Source organism: Amblyomma maculatum, chromosome 2, assembly GCF_055883805.1.
Source record: "Amblyomma maculatum isolate TAMU_Amacu chromosome 2, ASM5588380v1, whole genome shotgun sequence".
Taxonomy (NCBI): Eukaryota; Metazoa; Arthropoda; class Arachnida; order Ixodida; family Ixodidae; genus Amblyomma; species Amblyomma maculatum.
The window spans coordinates 101,098,561-101,112,243 of NC_139345.1; the positions used below are offsets into that span (position 1 = coordinate 101,098,561).

Below are 13,683 nucleotides of genomic sequence, written 5' to 3' on the forward strand. Positions count from 1 at the left end.
AATAGCATCATTTCATCTCTGTGCTGATGCACGCACACACGCACACACACACACACACACTACAACTTGAGACCACAGTGAAAACAACTGCGCTTCAGTGTGCATCAACACTGGCTTCATGCTACAGACCGACCAAGCCATCTGATATGTTTACATATTATACAAATAAACAGCAGTCATTCTATGTGTACAATATATATATATTCTTTATATATATATGTATATATGTATAAATTGCGCCAGCTTTGGCAGCCAGACTTTCAAGCCTTGACAAAGCTTTCATCAAAAACAGGAAGTTCTTACTCGGCATTGATGCACATAAACAAGATCATGTCAGTAAGTTGCAACCAACAGTGCTACCTACATCACCACATACATAGGTTAAACTCCGCATATTTAACAACACTGAAAGCTCGCTTGTGTCTATAAAAAGCTTAATTTACATTAAGATCCTGGAACTTTCAGACAATGCACAAAATGAAACCGTTCGCCGTACAATTCTAGAATGAAAAGCACAACAGGCATGACAGACTTGCTTCGCCTGGCGATACAGTACACCAATAAATTCTGCGAGAGTTCAATACAGACCAGGAATCTTTTCAGTATGTGCTGAAGATATCATTAGACAACTGAACATGTTTAGTGACAAGCGTTTACTCATGTGATTCAAAAGGTTACTAAAGCAATCAAATTTTGCACATAAACATAAATAGTTTGTTCTAAGATGAAAAGAAAAAAAAAACTAGAGCCACACACACAAAAAAAGAATGTCTTGTGGTATGCGCATACCCCATGAGCCGAGTGACCATGGAGTGCTAATACGCAACTGATTAAGCAGCGTGTTCATTGGCAACATGAAATCTGTCTGAAAATGCATTTAACAAAGCAGTGTAGCCATAAATATAAAAAGAAATTAGGAAGAAAGGCCAAGTGTTATAAGCAGGAGAGCAAGACTTTTCAGTTGAACAGTGATATGAAAACGAACGCTTTTCCTCATTTTCTACATGGTGCATGGTAGCACACGTCATGAGGCAATCGCCTTTCCTTCTATGGTCCTCTGCTGCAGGCTACCGATGAGCTCTTGTCGTCTCGATTCTACTACCTAAGCCTTCAGTGACATAAATGATAGCATTACACTTGGCTCTTTCAGAAAACTCCTATGGCTAACACTGAAGACTTCTTACAATGCAATGTTTATCACTACAACATATCATTTCTGCGGACAACATGTACACTCGGGTACCATCTTGGAATTCTCATAAAGGACTATAAACACCAAATCTTGGTGGCAATTTTCTTCTTGTTAATGATGAGTATGCCATTCCTGTATATCGATCCACACACAGTTTTTGCTTACGACCAGTAAGTAATTTATAATTGAATTTTCTTTTCTCACCAGTTTCGGTTTCGATATCCGAGAGATGGCTGTGACGTCACAATCATGTCTTGACGTGCGGCATGAAAAAACAGCGATATAATCACTCATTCTTCACTTGTAATGATTCCTGCTCTTAAGGCAGGCTGTCTTTATCATCGTAGTGAATTCGAATGATACAGCAATGATTATAGTACTATTGCTGCATTTTCATCCCTTGCGTGGCTTAGACTTGACTGTGACGTCACAGCCACCGCTCGGCTGTTGAAACAGAAACTGAAAGAGGTGAGAAAAAAAATTCATTATAAATTTTTCAGCCGCTGTAGGCGAATGTGACGTTATGATCAGTGTACAGTAACGTCCTAAGCATTATTACAAATGATAATACACGAATCCAAAAATAAGGTGTATATAGTCCTTTAAGGGCACGTGTGTATATCAGGTAAACATATATATATATATATATATATATATATATATATGTGTGTTGTTTTTTTTTCGCCTAGTCTTGGGAGCACTTGTAACACCAATAAGCATAGAGGAGGGGTTTGGAGGACAAATATGGCTTCGGCCTCACGAGCTTCTCTACAGGCAACACGAGTATGTCTTAAAAATGATATTACTTGGTTTCCAAGTCTTGTAAGTATTGTTTTCTAGTGCATATGTCAGTAAACAAAACTACAGAATAATTAACATTTCGAAGCAGAAAATGTGAATAAAATGGGGGTGGCACAAAAATTATTCTGCATGTTAGAACATAGGTTACAGTATGCTTGGATTCTGCAGCTTTTCACTTGTGTGTTCAGACAAAATATAAAGGCATATCCTATAGATGTTTGCCATAGATTCATTTCATTATAAAAGATGTGATCCATGCGTAAAGATACTCTCAACAGAATAAAGAACATCAAACATCAGCGGTGTGTTTTTAATTTGCGATGAAGCACAAGACCTCAAATTCGAATTGAAATTATGCCAAACTTCAATAATAATGTATTGCAATTTTCTTTGAGGTTGTTTCGGTTTCAGCCTCAACACCCAAATAGTTGATGCTCCGAGAGAAAGGCTTGCACAGAAGTCGCAATTATTGTATGCCTCATGCCAGCTCAGTGCTGTCAACTCTGACGAAATGGCTACCACAAGGCTGATGAAATCAGAGCTCTGAGAACACACCAGATGGGAAGCTCTACTAAAATGGCAGGAGTAGAAAGTCCTAGAAGCCACTTTTCAGGAACTTATAGCGATATCATCTATACCATCTATAAGTCGCCAATAAATGCTATCATCTATCGTTGCCATTATTTAATGAGAAGCGTTTCCTTTCTTTTTTTGCTCTTTTTGCTTTTGCCTTTTAATTAATCTATTCAACTGTTACACCCATAAATTTTTGATACTGCATATGTTTACCTGATCTTGTAGGCTGATAGTTGTTTATTTACAATCTCAAGGTAAGTTGGATGCAGTTTACTAGTAACCATGGGCATCACCAAAATACATAAACACCCAAATTTTGGCCCAATCAGACCAGTCCTTTTACATATGAACCTAGCAGCAAGTTTTGCAAGTGGAAAGAATAAAGACCTGTGGATGGAACTGAAGTCAAGACAAAATTACAGAAGAAATTCAGTTATAAATTGCTGAACGGACAAGGTGCTTTTCGTATAATGATTCACGTTACCCTTTAATGTGTCATACACAGTTCCAAAGAAAAAGCATGCAGCCAAAAATATGGTGCTCCTCTTACTTCAGTGCATTCCTGAATACCTAGTGCCACCCTAACCATCAGATCGCCATGCTGGCAGCAGAGCGAACGTTACGTCTCCCTGGACTCGCAATTTTGAAAACTTTTCAGAACATGTGGATTTTTAATGCACTGCAACAAGTGAACTAGCAGAGAAACTGTAGGTTTGCAACTAACTTAGCTCAGTTCCCGTCAGTGAGCTCTTGCATGCCTTAAATACATCTTAAATACATCAACGCCGGTATGATTTGATGTGTAATAACAAAACATATACAGGCTGTTGCACTTCTCCCCAATCGCAACAATTTTACAGTGCGACCGACACTTGTCGAAATCTTGTGAAATGGCAGTACAAGTCTGCAGCAGACAAGCATAGGTTAAACATTGCAATCCCATACAAAGGTTCGAGAAGGACGTTGCTTGAAATGACGTGCTAAGAAAAAAGCAAACAAAGAAGGCAGTTTCTGGTTACAAGCAACACACGCAAAATGCTTACAAAATCTCGCCATGCACGAGAGTTGGTGCTTGTTAGAAATTAATTTACAGCTAGACTGCAATCCATTACACCTCTGTGAAATAATGTTGATAAGCAGAAAAACGATCAAGGTAAAGAAGAAAAAAAAAAAAAAAAAAAGAGAGAGCTACTACATGTAAAATCAGAAGTTTGCACATCACAACTCAGCATCTTTGCCTTATCAATTCATGTTAAAAGAACTCGCAGGTGTTTAAAGTCACCAGGAAATGTTTATAACAAGGAAAAAGTATTTTGAAGCAGTTATGCAAACCAAGGAACATGTGTAGCTCATCTGTTAGCATATCAACACTACAAAACTAGGTTACAAAGTAGCACAGCAAAAAATTTTTCGGCGAGCGCACGCATTGCATAAGCTTTTGCTGCCGTCTCTAGACGTGCCACTTCGATTGCTAGTTTCAATAAATAAGAATGCCCAAAAAACTTCACCACTGGCACTTGGCAACCAAACAGGCCAGCAAATAAACAAAAACACATAGTGCAAAATAAAGAAGAAATACGAAAAATAAGAAGGCAGGAGAGTTGGGTTACAGCTTGCGCTGTTGGAAGCCATGCTGCAAAACATCAAGGCGGAGAGTTTTTCACATATCCTGAACACCAATTTTAGTTTTCAACGGATCTTTCGCTCTACAAAGCAAAAATAATTCATGACAAACATATCAACCACATTTTCTCCGAAATGGCTTTGCTTAAGCTTTTCTTCCCATTCCACACTAAGGTCATCTCTTAAAAATAGTGTGGGAAGAGTGAGAAAAAAGGAATAGCATTACACATTTCACATATACTCCTTTTGCAATCAAACTAATCTAACAATCTTGCACTTCTATTGTGCATGTTTACGAAAAGCCAATACAGGAAAACGAATACTTTCAAAGATCATGCCAGCTCTGAGCAGTTGTAATTTGCGCATGACACAAGAGGTACGCTCGAAGAATTCAGTTTCTCCCACTTGACGCTTGCACACAAGAAAGTGTACCAAAGAGGGTCTTTAAGGTTTGGCTACAGACTAGGCAATAAATGACTCTCTGTTTGAATACAGCAGAAGCGTTCTAATAAAATAGGATATTCATGATAAAACTTACAAATGCTGGCTTGTGACAAGTCATGAAAAAGTAAAAAAAAAAAAAAAAAAAATAATAATTCATTCAGCAAGCAATTACTGATGCCCAAATTGTCAAATATATCACTTACACAATGCGGCAATAGTCAGTAGGGTCATACTGGAAATACAAAAATTGTTGACCACTATGAGACATTCGAAAACCAAGCTCTAAAGTAATAAGCATTAGAATACATTCCTTAACCACCAGATGAAACAGGCACCATTAACATGACACAGGGCTAATGAGACAACACACTTCATACCCTGCCATTTCTTACAAGTGCCGATTAACAATTACGAATGCAGAACTATGATCCAGAGGAATGTGGCAGGCTTTCACCAGGTAGTTATAAGAGATGCAAGGCCATGCATGCTAACTTTTCAGTTTCCTTAAAGTAAACAAAATTCAGCCAAAGTGCCTAACAGTCTTTCTTCCTTGCTACCAATGCAAATAAAGTAAAATGTGCAAAACTGAAACAGCAGTCTCACTGTGCAATTAATTCTCAGCATTACTTTTTTTTTTTTTTTCTTTACGGCCACCAGCCTTTGGCACAAACATACAGTTGGGCAAGGCAGTGTATGGAAATCCGTGTTACTGCCGTGCATGCAAAAAAACCCTTCTAGCCGCTGTTGTCTGCTGGTGATAGACCGTCTTGTGCCAGCCGTCATAAATTTGAGGAAAGAAAACAAGTGCAACAACAACCGAATGTGAAACTGAGAAACTGGTATTCATCCACATGCCAGTGACACTAACTAAAGATAATAAGGTTCCAGCGGCAGTGAGAGATAGACAGGTCAAAGTGGACTTCTAGAAATCTGGCAAGAAAAACCCTAGTGCATTGGTAGAAGCTGAGCATGACGGACCAAGCTTATTGCGTTCAGTATTTTCCGATAGCAGCGTTACGAGCTGTCTTATGAGAAAACCTCAGAGCCACTTGTAACGCCCATTTCATTTTCCAGCAGGCAGCATGTGCACAACAGTATATCAAGGAAAAAGAAGGATATAATAATAACAATAATGAAGAGAAACCCAGTATCAGCTTCACTATCTTTTTCTTTACAGACAGCTATACAAGAAAAGCCAAACGTTACCTTCCTCTCCCGTTCAAAAAGAAAAACAGCTGTGCCAGACGACTAATAAACTTGTTTAAAGGGAGAACACTATGAGAGGAGGAGTGCAGTAAAAAAACAACTCAGCGTGAACAAGCTTCATGAAATGTCCATAGCATGTCACCGTGCTGCTCGACCATGTCAGCATGTCACATGCAGAAGGACGACATACAGTCTTCAAAAAAAAAAAAAAAAAAAAGAAACAGGCACACTGCTATTGGTTACATGTGAATGTATATACACACTTATATGTACATGAGAAAACACACTACCATTGTCTATACATGCTAGGAAAAACAGACGAGTGTGATGTGAAGTTCCATATCAGAGGAGAAGGACAGGCCACAGATTTAGCACCATAAAGTCAGTGCATATATTTTTTTCCTTTTTTTTTTTGCCCCTTGTCATCATCAAAAGAGATGAACAGGAAAAAAACGAAGCTCGAGCCGGTCTGCAGTAGTTTTGGTGCCAGTAACCAACAATGGGTAGGGTTCAATATCCAATATCATGTAGGAGCCCAGAGCATAACCTTTCACTGCAGTCGCAGCAACTTCAAAATAACAAAGATGCTTCAGCATACACAGGTCTTTAAATAAGAACTGCCAGACAAGTGAAGCAGTGTTAAAGGGGCCCTGAAGCTTATATTGTTACACACGCAATGTGTCTGCAGGATGTCTTACAAGCAATGCCAAGCGGTATTATCGAGCCCAAAAGCAGGCCTAAAGGGTATGGAGTTTAAAGTTCTGTCCCACCACAGTTTCTGTAGGTCTTCAGAAGCCTTAAAAACTAATACAAAAAAAAAAAAAAATAGTGCACACGCAAGAATGTAGTTTTGAGCCAGAAGGCTGGAGCCTAGTAAACATAAAAGATCACGGCCCCTGAAAAGACAAATCAGCGAGGCATGCAAGACAGGAAGCTAGAAACCAAATTGTCAGTTGCAGCTCCCAACTCGCTGGCTGCATATTACTACAAGCCTAGCGACACAGTGCTAGCCCTCATCTCTTTAAAATCGCTACCAATTTGAGTAAAGTGTTCAGTCAGCAGCACAGGGTCTGCTTGTTAAATCAGATCTTTGCACTGGTAAATTTGTTAAAATTTGGCGGATAAATTATCGGATCACTGAAAATATTTGAATCGTCAGGGTTAAATTCCTTCCCATGTTTCAATGGAAGCTTGGTTGTGACATGGCTGAAAGTGGATGTAAATTCCCTACACTGACAGCTCCGCAATGGCTAACGGTGACAATGCAGCATGCGTGAGAATAAAGAAGTAGACCTTATCTTTTATTTCGGTTTCGAAGGACTGTGAACGTAGGACTTTATTAGTAGGTTGAGATGTCTGGGGCTATATACTGTAGCACTTAAACTCGTTAAATAAACATGCTCTACGGAAAGTTCAGGGCCCTTGTAACATATAGTATCAGGTTAAAGGACGATGAGGAATCAAGGTCGGGTTGATGACTGTGCACTCTGGCTGGCAAGTCACATTTCTCCTCACTCAAAAATTCATACCGCGGAAATGCGCTCAAGACTGCGACCCAAAAGTCTGCAAGGAAACACACCACACACACACACACTTCACTGACTTAGAGAACAAGTATTTTGTGCATAACGGGCAAGTGGACAAAGAAGAACAGAACTATTGGAACAAATGTGCATAAGGGCAACAGTTTTCGTTGTATGCAATGTCCTAGAAAGCGCCACTCGTCATTCCTTCTGACAGGCACCCCTCCAAAAAACCAAAGGACAAAAATAAAATAACAACAATAATAACAAAGTAAAAAGATGCTCTAAACGAAGCTGCAGACCATAGATAAGGCTCTATCGAGTGCTCCTTAGGATAATAAATAGCCTAAAAAAAAAAAGAGTTAAATATATATATATATATATATATATATATATATATATATAAAAGAAAAAGGACAGGAGTACAGGTTTGCCAAGGTGCCTGCCTGACGGTAGTACCCTTCTTCCCTTGCGCAAATGGTGCTATGATGCAGCTGATTGCAAGATGATGCCTGCTGGGCCAATGAGTGAGGCAGTTTCACGGCTCGTGCTCATCATGGAGAGGAGGGAAGTGGGGAGGGAGGGAGGGGGGCACCATTTTTTGATCACAAGTGGCCATTTCACTCACAAGGATGGCAACCTGCAATTAAAAAACAAAAAACAAGAAGTTTTGTGAAACATGACCAGATATCAAAGCATCCATTGAAGAAGCCATGCGAAACACTATTGTAAGTGACCAGCCAAGCATTACAGAGAAAAGGGGCAGCCTTGCTACATAGCACCTTGCTGACACAGTAACCGAGGGATAATGCATAGAAGCCTATCTGTTTACTTTCTACAGACGACAGATGCAGTCTAAGATGCTGCTGATTTGTTTTCTTTAGACGAGCTACAACAGAGTTCAAGTTTTCCCAGCAAAATAAAGATCCAACTAGAATGAAAAGGCCTATATTTTCACAGTGCGCAATTACCAGAGGTTGGCGACCTCATAAGGTAAAGTCGATCATCATGGGCATTGAAAACACTAGTACATCCTTCGAAATTCTATTTAATAAAACTCCAAAACAATGAGTGTTTACAGCATATTTTTGCTGATAAAGCAGTCGGCCATGGATTTCTCAATTTCTCTTCTTTCATTGGCCCGCAGACCTGCCAGACAACGGCAGACCTGCCATAACCCAGGCATTAAGCACAAGAACTCCATACCAATGCTAAGCTGGCTTGTCAATGTTGCAGTCGCCACTCACCATATATTCCCCGGTCGCTTGGGAAGCACTTGCAGCCCACGAGTCACCAACAAGCTACTAGCACACACAGAGAGAAAGAGGGCGAGGAGAGCAGGGCGTTTGCGTGCTCTATTTGGCACTCCTTCAGACTATAGCCAAACCTAGGGAAACCTTTGTTCCAGACTATCACTAGTAATTCTCATGTGTGCTTTTTGCTCTTTAAAGAAGTTAACCAAACACATAGATGAACTTAAGCTAGGAGCGTGGGTTTTGATGCAGCAAAAGCTCCCCTCCCAATTATGACACGCTATCCTCGACTATTCACAGAGTTCACCGTTTTTCTTAAATAAATGTGGGGTCAACACAGACAGCCTTGTAGTGCAACATGGTTGGGACAGAGCGTACATCACAAGCACTAGGTCATCTCTCCTTCATTAGGTTTGTGTGCTGAGCAGTAGATTTGGCAAATAACAAAAAAAAAATCGCATGCAGCAGAAACTAGCCAGCAATCATATAGTTCTTGAGCTAAATGCTTCCCTCTTGGCCCATTTTTTCAGAGGCAAGAAAGAAGCAATGTGACATGTATGATGGGTACTGCATCAAGCCTACTACTGATTTTTTTTCTTTTCTTTTTCTGTGTCCAGTAATCACGAAAAGGAAATGGACAGCATTCCTTGCAAGTTTTTTTTTACTGACTGCTCCCAGCCCCTGACCTTGGTCAACATATAGTTTCTCAATGTTTGAAGCAAGCTATAGATATATCGAAATCAGTCTCGGCTGGCAACATGCTGGTCATGATGCAACTTCAGAGTAAGTACCTAGTGTGAAGTCATAATGTAAAGCAGAAGGCTTTGGTGAAGAACAAGCAAAACAAACCTGTTCTATGTAGGAGAGCACGTTGACGGCCATAGTCTGAAAGAGTGTATGGGCAGAAGTGTATAAATGAGGTATCTTGTGGGAAGGAGGTAATCTAGAAGGGAGCGCAACAAATGGGAAAAGTCAGGAGGACCAACAAGGTGGGAAAGAAAAACGAGAATAACGGGAGGTAGTGATGGGGGTTAGGAGTCTTCCATGTTGCAAGGGCTGTCGATGGAGACGACAGGTGCAAGGGGCGAGCGCACACCAGAGGAAGACGACGGGTGGTGGTGGTGGTGGAAGACAGAAGGGCATCCAGGAGAGCCGCTGCTGCTCGACAGGGAATCACCCATGTCTTGTGGCACTGTCTGCTCTGGGCTGCTCATTGCCTCTAGGCTGCTCTGCGAGAGGCTGGAAAAGGGAACCCCAAAATTATACAATTATAAATTTGTCGCACAAACACTTTCGATCCACACTAAACTTGATCTGCATTGAGGTTTTCAAGAAGGACTGAAGCATCCGGTATTACATGAGCATTTTGAAAGACCATTGGGAAGTTTTCTTCACGTTCGTTAGTTGGTACCAAATGTTCTGCTAACAGCCAAAGCATCAAAATGCCTTAAAATAAGCAATCATAATGTTCTAACAACATCCTATAAGTCAAACCCGGATATATTGAACTCGAAGGGGATCGCGAAATAGTTTGATATATCAATAACTCGATATACAGAAATCGGCTTGTGACGGCATTTACGATGCGAAAGAACGATACCGTATTTGTCGCATAATCAACCCACTCTCATAATGAACCCATCCTCTACTTTTGCACCCGAGAATTTGAAAAAAATAAAAAGAAAAAAAGATGCTTTAAGGCCAGCTCGCTCACACGCAAGCGATTGAGCGATCTCGACGAGCGGCAGCGGCAGCGACAGAGTGAAAAATTTCCAACTTGTTGGAACTGGGTCCCTCTCACCCCTCGAGCCGCTGCAGCAGCTCAAAACAAAGTTTCTGTGTTGCCGCACAGAGATCGCCAGCGTTTTCACTTGCATGTCGATGGCATGCACCACTCCAGTTTGGTCGTCTCATCCACAGTTCATTTCTTGGCAGCGTGCCAAGATGCTGTGCAGCGATAACATCAAGGCGTGTTTATCTTTTGATAGCTCCTGCAGTGCCGGGGAGCAAACTTGGCAGAGTGCCCCTGATGGCTTGATTGCACACGCCTGGTTCGATTTATCCCGTCGCGCTTGGGGCGTTGGGGCGGGGCGTAGTCCACTGCCACAAAATCATCGGAAAACGTGAGAGCTAAATGCTGTTTGAAGCGAAAAATGATAAAAGCCAGTGTCATGATCGCTGCTGACCGCATGCTTTCGTTGATTCATATATGCAAGAATAAACGACTCCTGCAAAAAGCGCATACAGCACAACAATAACAATAAACGATTCTCGAAAAAAAGAGAGAGAGAGAGAGAGATCTGCCACTCCTTAACGTCCGCAGGCGCCATAGGGAACCCAAGCTCAAGTTTCGCCACGCGACGGCAGCGCCGCATTCCTGGCGTGGTGGCAAAATGTGAAACGATGGGGCGTCGCCGCAGCACACACTCTGGTAGCTTCCTGTGCACGCGCGGCGATCACGTTGAGCCTGTCGGTTATTTGGCGATACAAAGACGCTTCCGCTGATGCGAAACGAATGTACTAAGTAGCATTGTGTCATGGGAAGCCACAATAGTAGGCGAAGCGCTAAAAGACGAGGCTCACGTGTGAAACTTTACAGATCCCTTTCAAAGTGTGTCCGCAAGATCTGTTTTCCAACCACATGACAGCGTTCTGAGAAGTCTCGCATTCTTTGTGGAAACGAAAAGAGCCAATTTCCCTTTTCTTCGTAAACTCAGAAATGTTGACAGTTGACAAAGACGGCTTGGAGAGGCATCAAAAAAGTACAGTTGTTTAACACTATGCATAAAAAGTGAAGAGGATGGAAGATTATCCTGCTCTTCGTTCCCTGCGTGTCTAGTTTTGCCGATTTTCTGTGCCCTTTCCCTGCTTTGTTAGTGCTCTGAAAGCAACCAAATCAACAGATACGGCGGCTGCGTTTCGGTGGAGGCGAAACGAAGAGGCGTCCGTGTGCTGTGCGATGTCAACGCACGTTAAAGATCCCCAGGTGGTCGAAATTACTCCGTAGCCCTCTATTATGGCTCCTCTTTCTCTCTTTCCCCTTTCACTCCCACCTTCCTCCCTTCCCTTACGGCATGATTGAGGTGTCCACAGAAAACAAGCGAGACAGTTGCCGTGCCTTTCCCTTCCTATAAATCAATCTCAATCTAAATCAACAGATACGGCGTCCGCGATCGACACTAATGTGTGAATATGCCCTAAGTGTCCACAGCTGCCTTTTCATTTTTAGATTGACCAAGAAAATATCTAGGAACGAGGCCTTTTTTTTTTTTCGGGGATGGAGGCGGTGTTGGAAAACATGCCTTGCTGAGACGCTTATACAAATTTTTCACAAATTGGCCAATAAGTGAACCAATTAGTATTATTATTATTATTATTAACGAAGATATGTCGGAAGTGCAGTACAAAAGTGATCCTAGCTATGGCTCGACTGACACTACTCGCACGGAACACCCCATTCGCGTCACAAGGTTCTTGAGTGCAAACCAAATATTATCATAAATGAAGCACAACCGTTTAATAAGAACCTAAATAAAACACAATGTAGTACAAGCTTGGATTTCACCTGTCTTCCGAGCCAGCGAGCCGGTTATGTCGCATGCAGCGTACGGAGCACGCATGTGCTTATGCGATTGCTAGCGTTCTTGTCTTTGAAGAAACACCTCCTTTAGACTATATACTTATTCCTCTACTGCAAGATTTGCTTTAACAACGTCGTAATAATAAAAAACAAATCTGTATACAGATCGCATGCTACAGGCCAAAACGATGGTCAACGAGCGGGCCACTTTATTTCACAGTACTGATGATACTTTAGCAGTTTTTAAACGTATTATATATGACAATTTACATAGCGGACTTACCTCGAGATGCACTTCCTACGTTTTTGCTAACATGGGACGCATTCACGATCAATATTTACTCATCCCTGTCTGTCGTCTGCTCTACAGTCCAGACGTGAATAAAAAGTTTCCCGCCGATTATTAAGTATCCTTCATGGAAATAGGAGTCAGGTTGCCCAACCAAGACGGAATGCAGGTGGCATGTCGCGGTGCGCTTGCGCAAGGTGCGTGCTCGTGTGAGAGAAAGCGCACGAGGCACGCCGTGAAGGCAGCGAGCTGAGCCGGCGGCGTCCAGTGTGTGCTTTTCTGTCCGTGCGACAAAGCAACGTGAGACGTCTGCACGTGCGTGGAAGCAAGAGAGCGAAAGGAGAAAACTTGCACGGGATGCCTAGATGGTGCCGCCGCGTGTATCCCCAGTTTCTATTTTTCTGTCAGAGATGGCGCTCCCTGTCAGGATCAGCAGTGCCGCTCAACGGTGCTTTGGAAGCCTATAGCCACGTCAGCCGCCGCACGCAGAGGGTTCGCAACACAAGCTGGAGAAACATTCTGTCTGAAAACGGGCTGAGCTGCTTGGCGCATGCGTAGCGCGTGATACTGCGAGCTAAGCCTAGGAGAGAGGAAGGAGAGAGATAGCGCCGCAAATGAATGGGCACATCAAGCTTGCGCTTCGCTCTGTCAGGTTTTTCCTCTCTCGTTCTCACCGGTTCTCTCTAATTCATTTACGCACATGGCTTGCATATGTCACGTGCTGGCGCGCGGAAAACGATAACCGCAGATGCGCGCCCCTTTGGGGAATGGGCATGGCGCTGCCCTAGACCAGCTGTCGTCGAACTGTCCCCTCTCATTCCTTCCGCGCGTGGCTTGAAAACGTCAAGCGGCAAATGGCCGAGGGTGATGCGATCGTCTTTGGGGAAGGCACACTTTTCAGTGCATGGTGCAGAGTTCGATATATTGAACGACCGGTGAAAATGAGTTCGATATATGACGCGGTTTTCCTATACTTTTAATGGGATTTTCAAGGGGATATTCCGCGAGTTTGATATAACCAAAATTCGATATATCTGGGTTCGACTGTAATGCCTTTAAATACATTTCTGCGTTAATATTTGCCGTTTTATTGCATTCATTTGCTTTTATTTGTAGAGCTCAGCCACGAAGGCGGTGTTAATGACTTCTTTTGAATGTGCTTGACAAGTCAAACGCGCTTGAGGAAGCAGCTTCGA

General features: G+C 42.2%; 1 protein-coding gene across 7 annotated transcripts in view; it reads right to left on the minus strand.

The window, feature by feature from the left end:
- Window positions 1–732: 732 nt before the first annotated feature.
- The window catches only part of LOC146199415 (P2R1A-PPP2R2A-interacting phosphatase regulator 1), a 35,412-nt gene continuing 22,461 nt past the window's right edge, over window positions 733–13,683 (minus strand). For 6 of the 7 annotated variants that reach the window (XM_084594901.1, XM_084594902.1, XM_084594895.1 and 3 more), the window contains exons 10-11: window positions 8,613–9,857; window positions 733–8,005 (exon numbers count right to left, since the gene is read on the minus strand). In XM_084594901.1, the coding sequence (XP_084451027.1) occupies window positions 9,650–9,857 (208 nt within the window). In that variant the 3' untranslated portion in view covers window positions 733–8,005; window positions 8,613–9,649. Of the gene's footprint in view, window positions 9,858–13,683 lie in introns of all 7 variants that reach the window. The other variant, XM_084594896.1, reaches the window with a different exon arrangement.